The sequence below is a fragment of the Struthio camelus genome, chromosome 1, assembly GCF_040807025.1.
Source record: "Struthio camelus isolate bStrCam1 chromosome 1, bStrCam1.hap1, whole genome shotgun sequence".
Taxonomy (NCBI): Eukaryota; Metazoa; Chordata; class Aves; order Struthioniformes; family Struthionidae; genus Struthio; species Struthio camelus.
Genome location: NC_090942.1, coordinates 102,469,660 through 102,488,619, shown reverse-complemented (window position 1 = coordinate 102,488,619; position 18,960 = coordinate 102,469,660). Strand labels below are relative to the sequence as shown.

Genomic DNA, 18,960 nt, shown 5'->3' with positions numbered 1-18,960 from the left:
AATCTTACAGGCAATCATTACTGAAACAGATGCCCATGTTACACCATGAGAACTGAGATGTATTTGACAAACAACAGTGTAATCTCAATCTCATTTGACCACATACAAAAGTATATTTACACAGAGTACTGGCTTGCCTGTGACAAAAGCTGCAAAAGTTCAACTGTAAATCTTGTCCAGTGTATTGCCACGTATCCAGTCATGATCTAATTAACTACCTTCTAACTAAAATACATACAGTCATTGAAATTCAAATGCATGGGTTTTTTTTTAATGTTTTTCAGGACGTAAACACCATGTTTTGGAAGTCAGAAAAGTGTATTATCAAACCCTAAAATCACCTATTTCTTCCCTCCCACACATAAGAGGTATGCATTCTCCATTTGCACAACCTAAATAGAATACTAGGTGACTTCACACTCCACTTTTCAACAAACAGTCCTTTTCTTGGCAGCAAAGGCCATAGATTCTCCTCTGAAAATCCCTGTCCTTTAAAATATGATGTTTACCCTAAATTTGACTAGCAAACCCTTCCCTCTAGGTTAACAGTTTTGTTAACCTGTCATTAACCTGCAAGTCTTTCCCTGGCTGAAATGCAGGGTTTACTGGCAATGGAGGCAGAACAGTTATTTTGGACACATAAGACTTCTGAAGACTGTAGAGTACAATGTTCAGGATTCATGCAGTAATACCCTGAATCAATACACCTACACATGGAATAGCTACTGCAGACTCTTGAAAGCAGCACTGCAAGGTTATCAAACTGCAGTTACCCTAAGACAACATCGCCTGTTCATACCTTACAGAATCAGAATCCAGGAAGCAGTGGGCAGCAGATACGAGCCATCTGTTTGAAATAAGAGATGCGCCACATACATGGCCATGCGCTTCCATCTGTAAACTTGCTTGCCAAGGCCACTTTCCAGATCTTGCTTCTTCACCTCCAACAATTCTATTTTTTTTAAACCAGTGTCTTCCACAAGCTAATAAAAATAATTGAATAAAATAGTAAAGAAAAACGTAAGGTTATTTTACATTGTTATACTTAGTACGTAAACTTACTTTTATCCTTAGACCTCAAAGCCATGGAGGAAAAACAACAACAACAACAAAAAAACCACCAAATAGTGTTTTCTTACTATGCAATTGGAAAAAAAGATAAGCATACTTGCCCATTTTCACTCTCAATCTATGGGCTGTTCAGGAATAAACCAGTAATTGTTCATCCTCTCTTGCAGCTTACTAAAGAGGTTCGTAACTCAAAAAGATGCTCCACACAATGCTAAGCTGGGTTGTTTCCAAAAGTTTACTTAAAATCTGACATCCCTTCACTCCTTACATATGCAGCTCCTTGACTAGTTGCATTTCGTTCAGCTCAAACAAGCACTAATGCTCACCAGCTTAACAAACTGGAAGTGAGCATTGCTTGAAATAGATCATCACAGATACAAGGGGTCAGTGGGTTTAAAATGAGACAGTGAAAAATTCAGGTCAGACCTTTTCATACAGTTGTTACCTGCATATTCAATTTTTTTAAATTCACATCTAATTTAATCAATTCTTGATCCACTAATGTGGATCCATCAATTCCTGAGTCAGTCCCAATGTCATTAACTAATTTTCAAATCAATGTTACCACACCACAGTTCATTTCATCAGATCCGTCTGCACAATCTCTTATTCCATCGCACTCAGGATTTGGTTTCAGCAGACATTTTCCATTGAGGCACTTGTATGCATAAGGGGAGCAACTTTTGTAGGCTGAAATAACAGAGAGATAAGATACAATGTCACGTTTGGAGCCATGATTTCTAATGACTGAAGAAAATGTTCACATTCAATCTATTCATCAATAAATGAGGATATGGTGAAAGCTCCTCAAAGCCACATACTGCAGTCTGCCTGAAGTCATAATCTGTGCTGGTGTAAAGTGGTCTTGCTATGGGGGAGACATTCCGCTCTGATTAATAATCACAATAATTTAAGTCTCCCTTGACCATAAGATAGGCAGCAGAGCCTCCAGCTGCCCTCCACTCCCTTTTTACTTAGCTCTAAACTAAATGAGCTAGGCTTGTCAAGTTAGTGGTTTTACCTCTACCAGCAGTGCTACTGGCATTACAAATTACACATCTACACAACAGATGATCTTCAGAAGTCAGGGTTATTTTGGCTTTTAAAGAAAGCTTGAGCAAAACATTCAAGGGCTTTAAAGCTTTTTCCAAGATGTCTTCAGGTAAGAAGCTATCATGATTTACAACATGGGAATCCTGACGGACCTCAGCATTGTGCATCCATTATTATCATACATATTATCAGTTGTTTACAGGGACCTCCAAAAAGTGGTAGGCACTTTTTCGACAAACAAGACATAGTGCCAACTACCTCAAGGAGTTAAGATTCAAAGCAAGGCAAGTGTTACAGGGGTAAAATGCAGCAAGTCACTGAGAGATCAGCAGTACCAGCAACGTCCCTGTATGCCTACAGGAAAGAGACCATGCATGTAGCAAGGGGCAAGAGTCCTAAAACCAGTATGTCTCTTTCCTTTAGATTACTTGGAACTGATTCTGCAGCAGTAAGGGGAAAAATGTTCTTCTCATAGGATCACCAGCAAGTTGTGATTAGGTCACCTAACTAAAATAACTGTTAGCCCAAATTTTGCTTCATTAATTTCTTGCCTAGACTCTGGCAAGCCCTAGTTACACTCTGCATGTTTTTTTTACATAGAAGTGCTAAATTCAGTAGTAATTCAGAAGGGTTCCCATTCACATTATGGGAATAGGTTATGTGAAGCAGAATGACTAACACAATGGGTCCATATCATAAGAGAACTGCATTTCAGAAGTCCTTTTACAAATTAGATAGTACTTAGTCAACAGGACTCTCGGAAATCAACAGTGTGACCTCATGAAGTCAGACAGAGGACGTCTCTGTATACGCTAGCTTTGCTTATACCACCAGTAAATCCCTGCGTTACCCCTCATGTTTAAAGTTGTGCAGGATTCTGTAATGGAGGAAAGGTTAGAACAGAGCAGGATTTTAGTAAGTTATAGGTCCTTACTAGGAGAACAAAGACTGAGCACATGGTTTGTTTTAAGCATTGAAGACCCGTTGTGACAACATGAATCATTCTTGCTGTTAAACAGTGCAGGAAATAGTTGACAACTAAACCACAGCTGCAGGTAGTTACAGGTGTATTCCTTTTTCTTTAATTAAGTTAGAAAAATAGCTAGTAGATTTTAGTGAAGTATTTAGTTGGATTACTGATCCATTTTGAAGTACTGTTCATTTTTCTCACTCTTCTCCAAACGGATCATAACTAGTGACATGAAAACCCAAAGAATTCGTGGGAGCTGTCTTCATTATTCTGCTCTTCAGACTGGCTGGTCTGTAATGCTTAGTCAGACAGGTAGAACACCCAGAAAACAAATATGCCCTTTAAAAATGTCTATTTGAGATGGTGTGGGTTGGTCCTTACAGCTACCTGAAGTCTTTTGCAGCAAGTTAACAGGCACTTACTGCAAATGTATTTCTTGAAGGAGAGAAAAAAAACCCAAACAAATTTAATTTGGATTTTTACAGATAGTGAATTCAACTCGATTTATAATCAGCGTATCTACTGGAAGAGTCACAAAATTAAGGAGATAGTTTATCCATTAAAATGAAATAAAGCATATTCCTGCTTGTACCTTCCCTATCTCTCGGAAAATAGTTTACAAAAAGATATACTCACAACAGTCATTTTCATCACTGTCTTCCCCACAGCTGTCATCACCTTTGCAAGTCTTATACTGATGTTTACACTTCCCATTGCCGCAGTTCAGCTGTTCTGGATTACAGTCTGAAGAAGAAAGGGCTGTAAATGCTTTATAATCCAAATAGCTGGCTAGTGGCCACATGCTGCTCTCCTTGCCACTGGCCAGCTTGACATTACTGTACCATCCACGGCAGACACGAGCCAACCTTGCTCTTAACGGCCTCCAGTAATAGAGAGACTCGCTGCATTATGTAACTCGTTCTGCACTTTCTGACCCTGGATTACTTTCTCGTTGCTTTTTTATGGCATGTCTCCACTGCTCCCCATCTTCTCGGATGTGCAGTGTTAATTTGGTTACCAAACTCTTGCTGAGGCCTTCCCACTGCTGCTGGGAATATCCTTTCAAACTCCCATTTTACATCTTAGTGTGATACTTACGTTTTTGCACCCTCCCCCCTTTTTTCTTTCCTCTTTTTTTTTTTTTATTAAAAAAAAAAAAAAAGACAGCTCCATGACACTGTGACTCACACTCAGCTTTTGAGCTGCTATCACCTCCAGGTCATCTTTCAGCAGAAAAGTGACCTAGGCAATCCACCAGTTTATTTGATTGCCTGCTTAAGCTGAGATTCTATCTTTATTGAATAGAGTATTATTAGAGGCACATTGCATGGCCTCTTCTCTAGATTTCTAGTTCTTCACCCACATTCTTCATGTGTTCTTAAAGATAACCACCAATATTTAGAGATTGTTTCAGCCAATCTTTAAACTTCCTAGAAAAAAAATGATTGCAGAAGGACACAAACAAGAGAAATAATTGACCTGCCACAATCTAATTCATCACTACCATCTGAGCAGTCTTTCCAGCCATCACATCGGCTGCTTGAAGGAATGCATGTTCTATCTGCACATTTAAATTGTCGAGAACAAGCTAGAAAGATAAAGAATTAATGGCAATAGGAATGCTGTCACGGTCCAAATGCATATTGAGATAGGACTGTCATGCACAAATGTTAAAAAGGCTATTAAAAGCTAAGGCTAGTGCCATTTATAAGCTCAATTCAATGTTAAAAAAGCAAATGTTATCTTACTTGACATCATTGGCCAAAGATTTTAGCAGGCAGTATGAATTTAATGAATCAACATTCACCTAAATGGATTTAGAAATTTTAATTCGCATTAACTGCCTGACTCAGAGGGTTGAAAATGAGTCAGCACAGATGCATAATCACTACTTAGAGCAAATACCTCTTTAATTTGTTAACATACTACATTTTACATGAAAGTAACAACAGAAAAAAAAATCTGAAGTCTAGGAATTTTCCTTAGCATTACAGATACAGAGTACCTGACATTAAAATGTTGTAGAAATTCATCTCTGTGCTGCTATGCTCAAGCTTCTTCATTTCTGATGTGAATAAGTGCTTTATGAAACACTTTTCAAGTCTAGTACTTTCATTATGAAACAGCCTTTCACTTAGAAATTGCTTTCACACTTACCTATAAAAACAATTAATATTGATTTTAAGGTGTTTCTTTGAGATACATCAGAAACGTTTTGTCCCTTCCATTTTTCAGATTTGCCAGTAAAAACCAAGCCCCAGACATTAGCTTCTATAAGCAAATAGGTAAGCTGTAGAAGAATAAGTAGGCAAAAAGGTCCTCTTTCTGCCCAGGTCAAGTGCACTTAAATTTTCCTCCTCTCTAGCACTAAAGGCAAATTAACAGCTAAGAGGAGACAAATCATCTCCCTTAACCTGCTGGCAAAGTTGTTCTTAATGAACCCAGAATACCACTGACCTTCTTCGCTAGGAAGGTGCAGTGCTGCTCATGTTCAGCTTGTCCACTAGGACCCCAAGGTCCTGTGTTTGCAAAGCTGCTCTCCAGCTGATTGGCCCCCATGCACCAGTACTGGGGCATGGGGTTATTCCTCCCCAGGTGCAGGACTTTGCGCTTCCCTTTGCTGAACTTCAAAAAGTTCCTCTCTGCCCATTTCTGCAGCCCATCGAGGTCCCTCTGAATGGCAGCACAGCCATCTGCGGTATCAGCCACTTCTGCCAGTTTTGCATCATCTGCAAATTTCCAAAGTATGCAGTCGGTCCCGTTGTCTAGGTCCATAATGAAGAGGTTAAACAGCATTGGCCCCAGTATTGACCCCTGGGGGACACCATTAGTGACTGGCCTTCAGCTGGACTTTGTGCCACTGACGGCAACCCTGGCACAGCCAGTTTTCACTGTTCACTTATCTAGCCTGCACTTCATCAGCTCCTCTGTAAGGATGTTACGGGAGACAGTGTCAAAAGCCCTTCTTTGTGCCCTTCTGCAGGAAATGCTGCACAAACGGCTGCCTCTGGTGGCTGCGCTCTGGCCACAAAACTCTGTCAACAGTGAGTGACCGGTCATGAAATCTGTCACTTATTTCTGATGCAAGGCACGAAACAAGAAATTGTACCAGAGACCTTAGTGTGCATATGTATTTATACACATACATACACACACACACACATATATACACATATATACACACATACTTTTAAGTCAGTAACAAACAGAACTACACTGAGTCAAAGTGACCTGAGGATGTGAGGAAGTTTCACAAACAGAACTGAGCTCAAAGTTATGGAGCATTTCAGCTACCTAGAAGTTAATTGGGAAAAGGAAGTTGGTCAGGTTAGAAACAGAAAGTGAGAATGTTTCTGGAAACTAGTGAAGAGTGGATATTTACAAAGAATATACTGTCGATGAGTTTTTTCTAAGAAAGATATTACAAGCTGAAGCAGCCACCCTCTGACAGCCAACATATCTAACCTCTGAAAGCCCAAGAACATCTGATGCTATTCCAGAACTGTGGAGGTTGGGGAGCCAGGAATGGGGCTGTGGCTGTCCAAAACACTCATCTTTCTGCAACACATTCTGGAAAAAGGGTCTCACTGACTCTTAATGAAAACTGAAATAGTTGTCTACAGACAAACCTGGAAGCTTGGCTTGGGATCACCCTGGAAGCTGATTCAGAGTATGCAGAGTTGTGAATTTAAAGAGAAGACTGACTTAACTCCTATTGGTTGAAAAGTCCTGCTTAGACCCTCTCGGCCATGCTGTTTGCAAGTTGCATTTTGGCTATTTTAAAATACTGGCAAGCTGTCAAGTAATTGGGAAATTTCACTTCTACTTCTCATTTTATAGAAGCTTTGTGAAAAGTTGGAAACAAAGTACTACCTTCCAAAAGCATCGCTTATCTAGTTTTATAAATCTATTTAATCAATTAAATACATAATTACATTCCAGATATCCCTGTCTTGAAATCAGGTTAAGAAAAAAAGGCAGGTTGGTAAGTATGCAGTTGATCTATCAAGCATGGTTTCTCAAAGGTCCTTAAAAATGAAAGTGCATGCATATCCACTTACAGTCTGTGTGACTGAAGGCTTTGTACTCAATATAAAAACCTCTGTGAGTGACCAGTTCATCAGAATGGAAGTTGACTGCAACAGAATAGCCATACTCTTTGTTTCTGTTGCTTTCTGAAACAGCTTTGCAGTATCTGGCAAGGCAAAAACCAGAACAATTAATTTCTAACAAAACTGACCATTGCCACCCAGCTACCTCTCCTGTTACTGCAGAGTACCAAAGCCAGAACGCTCTAAAGCACTACAACAAAGATAAGTCGTTTTTAGTGTAAAAGTTTTTCAGCTCTAACAGGAGTATCAAAAGTCTTATTTACAATAAAGTCTTCCACTGCCACCCTTCCTTCCCCCCTCTCCCCACCCTTCCACCCCCAGCAACTTTTCTGGGACTAGCAGACTTTGTAACAAAATACAGCAAGAGGATCAGCATCACAATCTACCTTAGAAATACAAATCACTTCTAGGCATGCTTGATTTCAGAGTGCCTAACTGGGTTTGCAAATGCGAGAGGTTAAAAATCCAGCAATGAAATCACACACCCAACAACCGTCACCAACTTCCATGCGTTCCTTCCAAGAGATATATCACTCTGAATACTTCTTTTTACACACATTGCAAATTGCCTTATTTACCAAAAACAATTACAGGCACTAAAGAGTAACTGATATAGAAAAGAAAACTTAAGATGACAAAAGCTGTTCACCCAGAAAAAGGACAGAGCCAGGAATTCACAGCTCTACTGCAGCTGTATAAAATCTTGCAGTCTTCTATGTCACTGCTCTTAAGGGAAGCAACAAAGTAAGTATTTATCACTGTAGGAAAAGCAGGATGGTTAAATGTTTGACAAACGACAAATGTTTGGTACTCAGGTAGGATTTAGAATGTTATTCTGCTGAAATTCAGTGGAAATACGACATTTTGTTCGCTGAAATGTATCTTTCTGCACTGGAAGTGGTGAGACTTTTTTTTAAGTACAGTGTGTGGTACACAATATCAAAGCACAAATTAATTAATATGTCAGAAAATAGGCAGTGTATTTGACTCACCTAACTCCATCAATTTCTAACCAGTCCTTATCACATTTACTGGAACCTGGAGACTTCTCTTGAACCTCTATTACAAGGATTTTTAATGACAGCTTGTAGCCAGGCAATGGTGCCTAGAAGTGAAAGGATAAATATCGCACCACGCACAACTACAAAATGAAGAACCCTACACTTCTTTAATAGTAAAACTTATTTTACTTAGGATCAGATTGAAAATACTGCATTTTTATGATGTGAAGCAGCACCTATGAAAATCCAAAAACTTTGCCTTTTCAAACATGTATAGAATGTTTAGCTCTAACTTTACCTTGCCAGATTGTGCCAGATAAAGGAGTGTAAACCTTCCTGCAGCCAGTCCAAAGCACTATATCTGTGATTCATGCTATGTATGTTCTGCCAGGTGGTAGATCACAGAAGTGATTTAAGATACCTAAGGCAGCTGGCCACACAACTGCATTAGCTGTTCATGCGCTGGAAGCCCAAGTGAGCGCTGTGTTTTAGAAAGCCTTTCTTTACTTTCCTGCATATATATGACAGTTTTACACTCTAAGCTGCTAATAATTTTCATCAAGCAGGTGAAAGGTAGAGACTGCTACAGTCTCATAGACATCAAGGGAGCCCTTTTCCAGGGAAAGTCAAAAAAGCAGTGAAATGCTTAATGGAGCAACAGGTAAATGCAGGAGGAAGTTAGTGCCAATGGTGAACAGGTTTCTACATGAAAGCTGGTTTCCAACAGCCAGGGGCTTGCTGGAGATTCAGAGCTGAATTTCTGAGCCACAAAAAGTCCTGGTTTTGCAGAGTTCAGGAAAATAGAGCGTGATACATTATAAGACATGATACACCTGCCATTTTCTTCTTTCTACTATAGAAGTAAAGCCACAACTATTAACTATTTGCTAGGCTGTTAGGAACTGTCCTCATATCCAGCGCTTCACTTCTGTCATGAACAATACTCGGTCTTTTAGAAGCTGGTAATCTTTCCCTCCCACCACTGGCACTTGTCCTTTGCATAGCACAGGAGGAAAACAGGGTACCTGAGAATGAGTCAGGTGCAGTGGTCTTGATATGCTTCCCCCTGATCCTAGCCATACTGAAAGACATTTCTCCCAGGTTTACTTCCATATCACATAAAGCAAAGAACCTCACAAAAATCACCACTACTCCTAAGAGGTCCCAGGACTTACTCGGATGATCCAGCTGCAGTCAATGTTTGGTGGGTAGTAACTCGGGTAATAAGGGGAACTCAGAGTCCCGTTCCAGGAGATAAAATGCCCACCACACACTAGGAGAGAAATATATCAGCAAGGAACACAATTATCTCTGCTGGGCTAAAATGCAAAGCTTATTTCACTTGTTAGGCTCCTTCCCTATGCACGGGGTTAGAAGAATGGATCATGACCCTATTAAACTTAGTTTTTGCCTATATTAACATAGAAGTATGCAAACTTCCACTTCCCCATCGCTCTGGAGTCCTTTCATTTTTGGATCAAACCAGAGTTAAGAACACGCACAAAACACCTCTGAGCAGTGTTTTAGAAAACTCTTCTTTTACAGTAAACGGAAAAAGCAAATAAATGTGGACCCAACATAACCCTGCTCTTCAAATTTTCTCTGACCTTTTCTGTAAACTTTTTCAGAAATTAAAAAACATTTAGCCCAATGAAGTGATACCTACAATTAATTTTATGTAAACACCAGGAGGTTTGTATGTATCAGTTCTCAATCTGAAAATGCATGTCATATTTGAACAATTATCTTTGGGATTTTATTTTCTACCAAAAACGCTCCTAGACATTCAGTCCTTATTGCTTTTGTTTCCCCTCAGGTAAGGCAGTGGATGCATACATAAAGACAAGAGGAAGCAATGCAATTTTGAATAATTTGCCACTTTTTTTAATAGCAAAACTGGACTATTCATAATTCTGAGTACCAATCTCCAGAATAGTGAAGCAAGTCTAATTTGTAATGTTTAAGCCAATACTTGCCATGCACAACACCCATAAAGGCATAAACTGATATGTGTAAACTTTAAAGAAGGTTGTTTTTGATAGGCTATCCCCTAGGATTTGTTCCACAGGTTAAAAAAACAGTCAATTTCTTTGTTCTGCCAAATTTCCCTCAGTTAGAGAGGGAATAGATGAACCTTACCAAAGAACTGTGGGTAAATTTTCCACTTTGAAGCCTCTAAAACCCCAGTAAAATATTGCAGCTTATTGTAATTCAAAATATTTCACTAATCAACCACAACTCCTGTAAAATTCATATCATTTCATAGGCTAGAAACATCCTGCTTGGGTCCTGAATCTACTTGATTTCTTACACAGTCCATTACATTGTACAGTTCCTTTCAGAAGGGGACCAAAGGCTTGTATTGTAAGTAACTTTCTGCTCTTTTTCTCCATTTTCCTGAAACATGTCTCCCCTGAGCTTGAGAGAAAATGCCAAAACTGATAAAAGTGCTGCTCTGCGACTGGGGCTATCTAGCCTGGGGCTCGATATAGTGCCAAAAGTCTATCTGGCTGGCTGCTTTGTTACTATATTTGTGGATGACAAGGTTATCCATGCAGTAAGAGCAATCTCTGGGGAAGATGGCTTGGAAAAGACAAAATCCACTAGAGAGAAAGATATTCTCTATTCTTTGTTCAGTTCTCAGATATCCCTTTTAAGTGGATCAAAATGAGAATTCCCTGACTTCTACACCAACATTTTTCCTCCAAAAGGAAAAAAAAAAAATGTTCGGGCACTACCAACTTTTTTTGAAGCGACAAGAGGAATAAGCATGCTTACATCAGGCTCTAATTACTATTCATCACTTACTGATTTTAGGGATAGCTTGAAAGTGAGCTTTTAGTATGTTCCTTTCTTCTCTTTGGTCCAGTGAGAAGGTAAGCAACATTACATTACTCGATGAAGTTAAACGTACAACAGGAGGAGTCCAGGCCCCAGGCCCACACCATCTGAAATATCACAAACCTTGCATAAGAACACATTTCCCATATTCCAGTCACTTTTGTTGAGAAATTAGGCTGAAATGACACGGATCTGGTCATCTCTGTTTCAGAAGTATTCCCCTGGCTACCACTTCCCTTTTATTCTTCCAACTAATTGATACTACACGAGATGCTAGAGTTTCCCAGCCCCAGAGCTGAGTCACTCAGGGTGAAAATCATGGATATTCTGCCTAACCGGTACTCTGAAGCTTTCAGACTTGCAGAAGCATCAGAAAGGCAGTGCCAGATGAGGCTGCTTAAACCCTAAGCAGTGGGTAGTACTGAGAAAACCACCAAGGCCAGTGCTGCAGAGCATCTGTGCAACACTTAACAAGCTCAAAACATTTGCCATCTTTTAGCATTCAGCTTGGTTTCACGTAGCTGACAGCACAAGCTGTCACAAGAGGCAACCCATGGCAACTATTTCTTCTTCTTTGGTTTAAATAGTGAGCAGTTAATTTATATCCTGAAGCTTGAAAACTTACTGTGTCTTGTAATTTGAGATGCTATTTCTTGTATCTGTAAATTAATTCTTATACCCATTCCATTTTGAAATCCAGAGCACATTTTGGATTTTATTTCAATAAATCAGTCTTTCAATTTACAAATCTATGTGTGAAAAATCTCTAATAGTTGCTTTTACTTCTATGCACAGCAAATGAAAACAATTAAGATCTGACCACACAGTAACAGCATATTTCCACCACAGCCCTGCATCAAGTCCTTTGACAGAGTTATCGCTTGTCGCTGAGCTCCAGAAGTGGCAGTGTTAAACCTAATTTTTAAAACTTCAGTTCAAAGTAGTCCTCTTATGCTTTTAGCAGGCTACTCCCTGCTCCCGTTTCAAGACGCACTATGCAAGGATTTGTGATCTACCTTCTCTTTTGCAGTCATTACAATATCCTTTTATTGTGATACTTGTCAAATCTTTTCTAAAATGAACAATTTGAGTCCCCTCCCCACCCCCAAGTGGAAAAATTTCAGCACCTGGATCTTCCGCATCCCGAGCCGGGAGCTTGCCTTATCTTCTAGCTGTACCTTTCGCCACAGTATCATCAGAAAAGCAAGGCCAGTATATGTCAGAAGAGTTATCCGCGTGAGACATCTCCTTTTATGGTATATCTCAGCTCATTCATTTGTAGCTGAATATCTTTATTACTGCAGTCTGCAAAAACTTGTCAGAATCATTTAAGGCACAATTTGTGACCCAAGGACTGAATGTTGGGAGGTGAGGGGAGTAAGAATCTCCCAGCTAAGCTGTCTTCTCGAAGTAATTAATGGCAATTCTCCTCTAGCTCATGCGATAAAACTAGCAATTTTATCCTGAAAAGACCTCATTCTCACAGCCACATGAAAGACACCTTTCATGTGGTTAAAATAATATTGTAGCATGCACGCACAATTTCTGGAAAACACCAACCAATTTTCTTTGTTAAGGAAAGACAGGCAATGTTACAGTAATTCCTGTCTGTCATGAAGAATGGAGACATTTGTATTAGTTCTACTGCATCCGTTCAAAATAGGTCACTAGCTGTTTTTAATTTACTTAAAAAAACTAATAGGCATATGCAAAAATGCACACTCAATAGGTTGGTAATAAAGGTAAGCAAAAAAGTCAACTTTACCATAGGGTACTTTGCATCATTTCAGTCACCAAATTCTGTTCACTGTTGCTCAACATCAGTTCTTTGATAGGCAGACTCCAATGCATGGATAGTTTCCTCGAGCTTTCATACTGCAACTTGGTACAGCTATGTTCTATGAATGCTTTTTGCCATGCACCCATGTTGGTATTGCTAGCTTCCTGGTGCTTTTATGCTTGTGGTCTGCTCCACATTTCTGCTCCCCAAAAAGCTGAGCTACTGCTAATAAAACATGGTGGAGTAACAGTTCCAGCAATAGCTCAGAGTCAGCAGCAGAGCAGATGCAGCCCGAGCATCAGGCATAAGATTCTCAGTGCCACACTACCTATGTGCAACACTACTGATTTGGTGGCAGTCTGAGACCATCTCCTAAAAGAGACCGTGCCCTCACTCCGAGCTTGGCCTTTTGACAATTTGCCAACAACAGGAAGCCCTACGGCCTTGTTGCATAAGAAGAGAGATGAAAGTCTGTAGAGGATCACCTACTCATTTCAAGAAAGTTAAAGTACTGCTAAATAAGTTGATTTTAGATGCTACTAACCAAAACTGCATGCTCAGTTAGGCTTTTCCTAGAAGTGCTTAAAAATTTGCATTCTCTCTTGAAACCATCCATCCTCAGATTCTAAAGCTCACTTATTTATTTTGTTAATAAAGACAGGTTCATGGTGAGTAACATGCTTACACGTGAAATTTGATCCAGTAGGAGTGGGAGCAGTGTAGCTGCTAAGATTCCAAGATCAAATGATCTAATTTACTCAGGTGGACTACTCAGTAACTCTGAAGACTGAGCCTTCTGTAGATATAGACTTGTTATGATGATTTGTCTATGACTTGACTGCTATAAAACATATCTTTTCTAAAAGTAATGGAATACAAAGCTCAAAAAATTTTAAAACTGTATCTTTTTGAGTTTATAATTCATTGTAGTGGGAAATATGGAAAATCTCTTCACTGCCTTATACAAGATTTTTATTTAAGTTGTATTTGTAATCTCTTACACGTTGGAAGCCTGTTTGATATCAATTTCATACACTAGATTTTCAGAGTCTCTGTACAGCTCAGCAAAACATCTCTTTTCTGTACTGTCATACCTTGTAATGATCTTGTTCTGCAGAGGAAGAAGGAAATCATATGCTGATAACTGGTGTGATGCACAGCTCCCTGGAGTGGCACCATGCAAAGTAGTAACTACCAGTCTCACCACATAGTTAGAAGGAACTCGTAGCCTCCACTGATAAAAAGACTTCTTGGGATTCATCAGTGTTAGAGTCCTGTTGTTGCCTGGCTTTGCATATAGGTCAAAGGATACGCCTATACAGAAAAAGCTAGATCAGCGGCTGAATAAATGTAAGTTAAGGTAAATAAAAAAAAATATTGGGGAAAATTTAAGAAGGGGCAGTAATCTCCTACCTAATGATCTCCTGCTTCTTGCTATCCTAGTCACCTTTTCCCTTACTCTTTTAACTGTGTCAGCTTGTTCCCATCAGGCCAGGTTGCCTCCTCCCCCTGCTATGGCTGAGGCAGCACAACACCTCCCCACCACCATGGGCTCATCATATGCTCAACATGCAGAAGAGGATTTGGCTACAACTGCTATCAGCTCTGCTAAAACAGACTCTTGCCTTTGGCGTTTTCTCTTTACCCCTCTCCATGCAATGAAAATACTTACTATATGACTATACAATTTTGAGATGTGCTCAATATGGAGAAACCTAACTGAAGCTCTACGGTATCTAAGAGATCACTAACTACTAATAACCAAAATTCTCTAGCCACGAAGCAAATAAACTATATATAATTTTCTATAGTGGCATTTCTTTTTTTAAAATGCAAGGAAAAAGAGCTATGGCTCTCACTGCAAATTAATGGGATCTGTTCAATTTCAACCATTCAGGTTAGAACGTTAACATAAAAGCTATAAGGCATTTTCATCCCAGTCATTATATGGAGCCCAGGCCATGGACAGCCCTAGTTTGGTTTGGTTCTTAGGCCTTACAGAAACAAGAATAATCGGGGAGCTGCCATTTTTATGTTATAGGAGTATTTTTTTCCCAATGTGATAGTCACTGAGATAGAAGAATAATTACCTGATTTTAGCATCACATCATATTCTGTGGAATCTGAAAGTGAAATTTAATAACTGTCAGCTACACAAGCCAAAGACACAAACTGGAAAAACAGATGGAATAGGTATTAAATGACAGGTACACTGTTACCAAAAAGCTCTACTGTAATGACATCAAAATCTTCCTCCTCAGAAGAACTGAACGCATGAGGTGCTTGTTTACTACCGATTTCTTTTTGTCCCAATGAGGTTAGTTTAAGAGAATCGACCATATCTTGTGGTGCCCAGAACGTATTCCAGTAATAAGCTCGAAGTCCAGACTCTCCTTCACTGTGAGAAAAAAAAAATCTCCACATCATAAATACATTCTAATTAATATATGGACATATGCTTTCCAGTGGTCTATGTTTTTGCCTTGTACAGCTTAATAGCAAGCTGAACTGCTGTGCAGAGAATTGCACCTGAATATAGTGGCAAAAAGCTCTCTTATTTCAAAATTGCTTTTTCTATACAGTAGAAATATTTTCAAAATAACACACCGAGATGGAAAACATTTCATAGAAAATCCTTGCAATATTTTTATGGAAGTGGATGTTTCTATCCTTGCCAGATAACTACAGACTTTTAAGACTGTATTACAGTTCTAGACACTCTTTGCTCAATATTTTTTATTTAAAGCCTCACACCATATGATAACACAATTTTAAGCCCATACTTTGGTAGAACATTTCAGAAAATTCCTGTTGAGATAAGAAGTTATCTGTATAGGTACCTATACAAAGTAGTAATCAAGTGATTCTAAAAGAGACAGTCTGTCATGCTCCTCCTTTCAAAATGGCCTATGGACTGATCTTTCAGAATTTTTCAGGGATTGCTACGACAGTAACAGCCACCTGCTCAGTGTATTTAGATTTCTTCGCTGGGGCTCTGGTATAGGGTCCAAGCCAAAATTATACTTCCAATTTTTATTTTGAGAAGTTAAAAGGGAACTTGATTTAAACAGACAAAACCATTCTGCAAGTGGTACAGAAAAAAATGCTGCTGAGCTGTGGTTTCAAAATCAAAAGTAGATGAATAGATTCTCCCAGATAACTAATTCATAATACACCAAGAAAGATGAGACAAACAAATCAATATCTCTAATTTAAAGCATGTTCTTGTAAAAGAACCTACCTGAAAGCAGCCACTACAGACTTCAAGTAATACTCCCCCAAGGTGGAAGACTCGTATAACTCTGCAAACTGACAGTTAAATAATTGCAAAAGAAAACATAGAGTTATGTTTTAGTGTCAGTACCATCTCTGTGCTATATAAATATTCGTATTATTTCTTTCGCTACTTCCTGACCTGCAGACATCACCAATCATTTTCACAGAATGTATCAAATAAGGATAAATGTGCATACATTTTCCTTTAAAAAATGGTTTTTCAATCATATCATGTTTACAAAAACATTGAGACAGCTTTTGATAATAAGCCAAGAAGAAGAAGTGTTTATAAAGAGGTTTCTATTTTTATTCTAGTCTTCATTCTTTAGTTACTTAAAATTTGTCCCAAATTTCTGGTACATAATCTGGACATGAGCAGCTTATGTTGGCCATGCACAGAGCAGCTTTGAGACAGTAGATTAGTTCTGTTGGGAAATACAGGCTAACAGAGAACTGCTTTGTGTTTAAGACTTCTGTTCACAGGTACCCAGGAAACAGTACTGATCTCACAAATACGGACTTACAGGAGAAGTGCAAGAAAGCAAGCACTGTTGTGGGAATAAAACAAAACAAAAGGTTTGCATTGAATTTGAATCATAATTGAAAAATCCAGATCAAAGACAAAAATTTAGCTAGGAAGAGTTCTTAAGCAAAGTAAAATAAACCAAAACAGAAAATACAGTTCTAGTTCTGTTAAGGAAAATAATTTGTCCATAGCCTTGAAACATCCAGGTTTTATTATCTAGAAAATACTGACCTTACTGTGAGACTCATACCCACAGCTGTGTAGCTACGTTCCTAAAGCTGTACAAGTGGAATGCCTCCCAACTACTTGCTAGCTTAAAATTTATTATTTTGAAGAAAAAAGAAACGAAATTTGGAGTTGGGACTCAAGCTGGAGTCTTCTCCTCAATCCCAACCTAAATCTGTAATAAATACTTTTAAATTTGTGCTTACATATGGGAACTTACATAATTTTGGATTGCTTCTGCTTGCAGGAGGAATTTCTGCGACTTTGGATCAGTGAGGTCATTTGTATATGTTAAATTAGGAATTTCTACACTTCCACCAATATACATAAAGCAGAAAGCTGGAGCTGAGAAAAAAGGATCAGAAATTAGCACACGTAATAACATTACAGAAAAGCTTCCAGAACAAGAAGCTCGCAGAAGCATGTATTTTTCCTCGGCATCAGTAGGCATTAGTTCTTAAGAGAAACACAGAATATTAGTGAGAGTCAGTTCCACTGCTAGAACAGTGCCCAGGAGGATAAGCTATTTGGAGAGGAATGAGGTACAAGTTCACATAGGCATTTCTACTAATAGATTTTAATTTTAAGCTTCCTTTTTTTTTTTTTTCTTTTCTAGCGAGAGAGGATTTTAACGATTATGAGCTGAGTTTTGGGAAGAAGCACAAAAAAGTTAGGTATCCATTCTGTTTTGAAAAAATGAATAAGACAGTTAATTCCCATTGATTCTTGGAAAAAACAGTTATAATAATAGTACCAAGCAGAGATAAAAAATTAGAGATAAAATAAGTAGTTTCATTATTCCTGTGCAACTGCCAACTGCTAATTATTGTGCTTCTTTTTTTTTTTTTTTTGCCTTAGTAAGGACATTAAGGAGAAGGGAAAGTCAGTAGTTTCTGTATGCAGCATGTGCTTAACTGTTCAGAAGAGCTTACTGTACTAATCATTCACATAGTGCAAAACACCCGTCCCATCCAGACCATGCTCGAGAGTAACACTTACGGAATGAATAGCGCAGGACCAGTACAATAACTGTAACTATTAAAGAAGTTATGGGCAATGCTCCTAGAAGCCATCTTTTCCAGAAATACAGGCGTTTGAGGAAACAATACCGCTGACACACACCACCTTGGTAAGGCTGACAATAGCGAAGATGCGGACTTTCCTAAAGACAGACATTGGGAATGCATCAATTAGTTAGACAACGCAAGAAGGGCAATAGTATCATATTTCACTATGTTTGCCTCTGTAACTGTTAAAGGGGTTTAAACTAAGATGCATCTTTCATGTTACCAGCTACGTTACGTATGAAACCTACATATTTCTGGGTCATTCATTTGTGATACGTGTTTTAAATTACAGGGGGAAAAGAAAAAAAAGTGCTATCACTTCAGTTAGAAGCAATTTGCCTGTGATGAAGTGGGGAGAGAGACTGTGCTTCTGCCGTAAAGCTTAGCTGGTGTCTCTTACCTGCTCAGCCGTTGGTTCAGAGCGGTATGGAGCTGGTATGCTGTACACAGAAACTCGTCTGGAGGGGAAAGCCCATATCATGATGTCTTGACAAACGCCTTCTGACAAGGCTAATAACAAAATCCTAGATGAACCTCATTTCTTAAGCATAACCCAGAAGAGTGTACTGCCCCCCTCCTCCCCCCACCCCACCCCACCCCACCCCACCTCACCTCCGGGCTTCTCTCATTTCACCTTTGCCATACTGCTTAAGCGAGAGCCAGCTGAGCTGCAATCAAAGAAGGTGGGGCAGCAAACTCAACATCACTGTAACTCTTTCTTTTCCTAACTGGCTCAATTGGATATGGACCTCATAATTTGGAAACAGATCGGTTACCCCCTCCTCTCAGAAATACAAGGGTAAAAGATATTTTAGGCCACTTATGCAAATGAAGTGCAAGCAAATTATAGATGAAAAACCCTATAGCAAACCAGAGCAAGGTAAACAAGGAGACTTCTAATGAAAACCTGAAGGAATCCACCGAAATATTTATAAGAAAGCGGAAACATGCAATTCCAAAGATTACCTGATTTTTCCAGTGGTAAACGTGGCGGCCTCAAGCTTGTATCATAGAGCAAACAGAAGAGCAAAGCAATCA

General features: G+C 39.0%; 1 protein-coding gene across 1 annotated transcript in view; it reads right to left on the bottom strand.

The window, feature by feature from the left end:
• The window catches only part of LOC104144207 (suppressor of tumorigenicity 14 protein-like), a 24,236-nt gene extending 5,276 nt beyond the window's left edge, over nucleotides 1-18,960 (bottom strand). The window contains exons 1-15 of the mRNA XM_009675052.2: nucleotides 18,889-18,960; nucleotides 18,323-18,432; nucleotides 17,855-18,017; nucleotides 17,076-17,200; nucleotides 16,070-16,137; nucleotides 15,048-15,226; nucleotides 14,919-14,951; nucleotides 13,923-14,142; nucleotides 11,016-11,155; nucleotides 9,383-9,480; nucleotides 8,199-8,311; nucleotides 7,156-7,289; nucleotides 3,731-3,838; nucleotides 1,642-1,761; nucleotides 800-983 (exon numbers count right to left, since the gene is read on the bottom strand). Of these exons, the coding sequence (XP_009673347.2) occupies nucleotides 800-983; nucleotides 1,642-1,761; nucleotides 3,731-3,838; nucleotides 7,156-7,289; nucleotides 8,199-8,311; nucleotides 9,383-9,480; nucleotides 11,016-11,155; nucleotides 13,923-14,142; nucleotides 14,919-14,951; nucleotides 15,048-15,226; nucleotides 16,070-16,137; nucleotides 17,076-17,200; nucleotides 17,855-18,017; nucleotides 18,323-18,403 (1,766 nt within the window). The 5' untranslated portion in view covers nucleotides 18,404-18,432; nucleotides 18,889-18,960. The remainder of the gene's footprint in view (nucleotides 1-799; nucleotides 984-1,641; nucleotides 1,762-3,730; nucleotides 3,839-7,155; nucleotides 7,290-8,198; nucleotides 8,312-9,382; nucleotides 9,481-11,015; nucleotides 11,156-13,922; nucleotides 14,143-14,918; nucleotides 14,952-15,047; nucleotides 15,227-16,069; nucleotides 16,138-17,075; nucleotides 17,201-17,854; nucleotides 18,018-18,322; nucleotides 18,433-18,888) is intronic.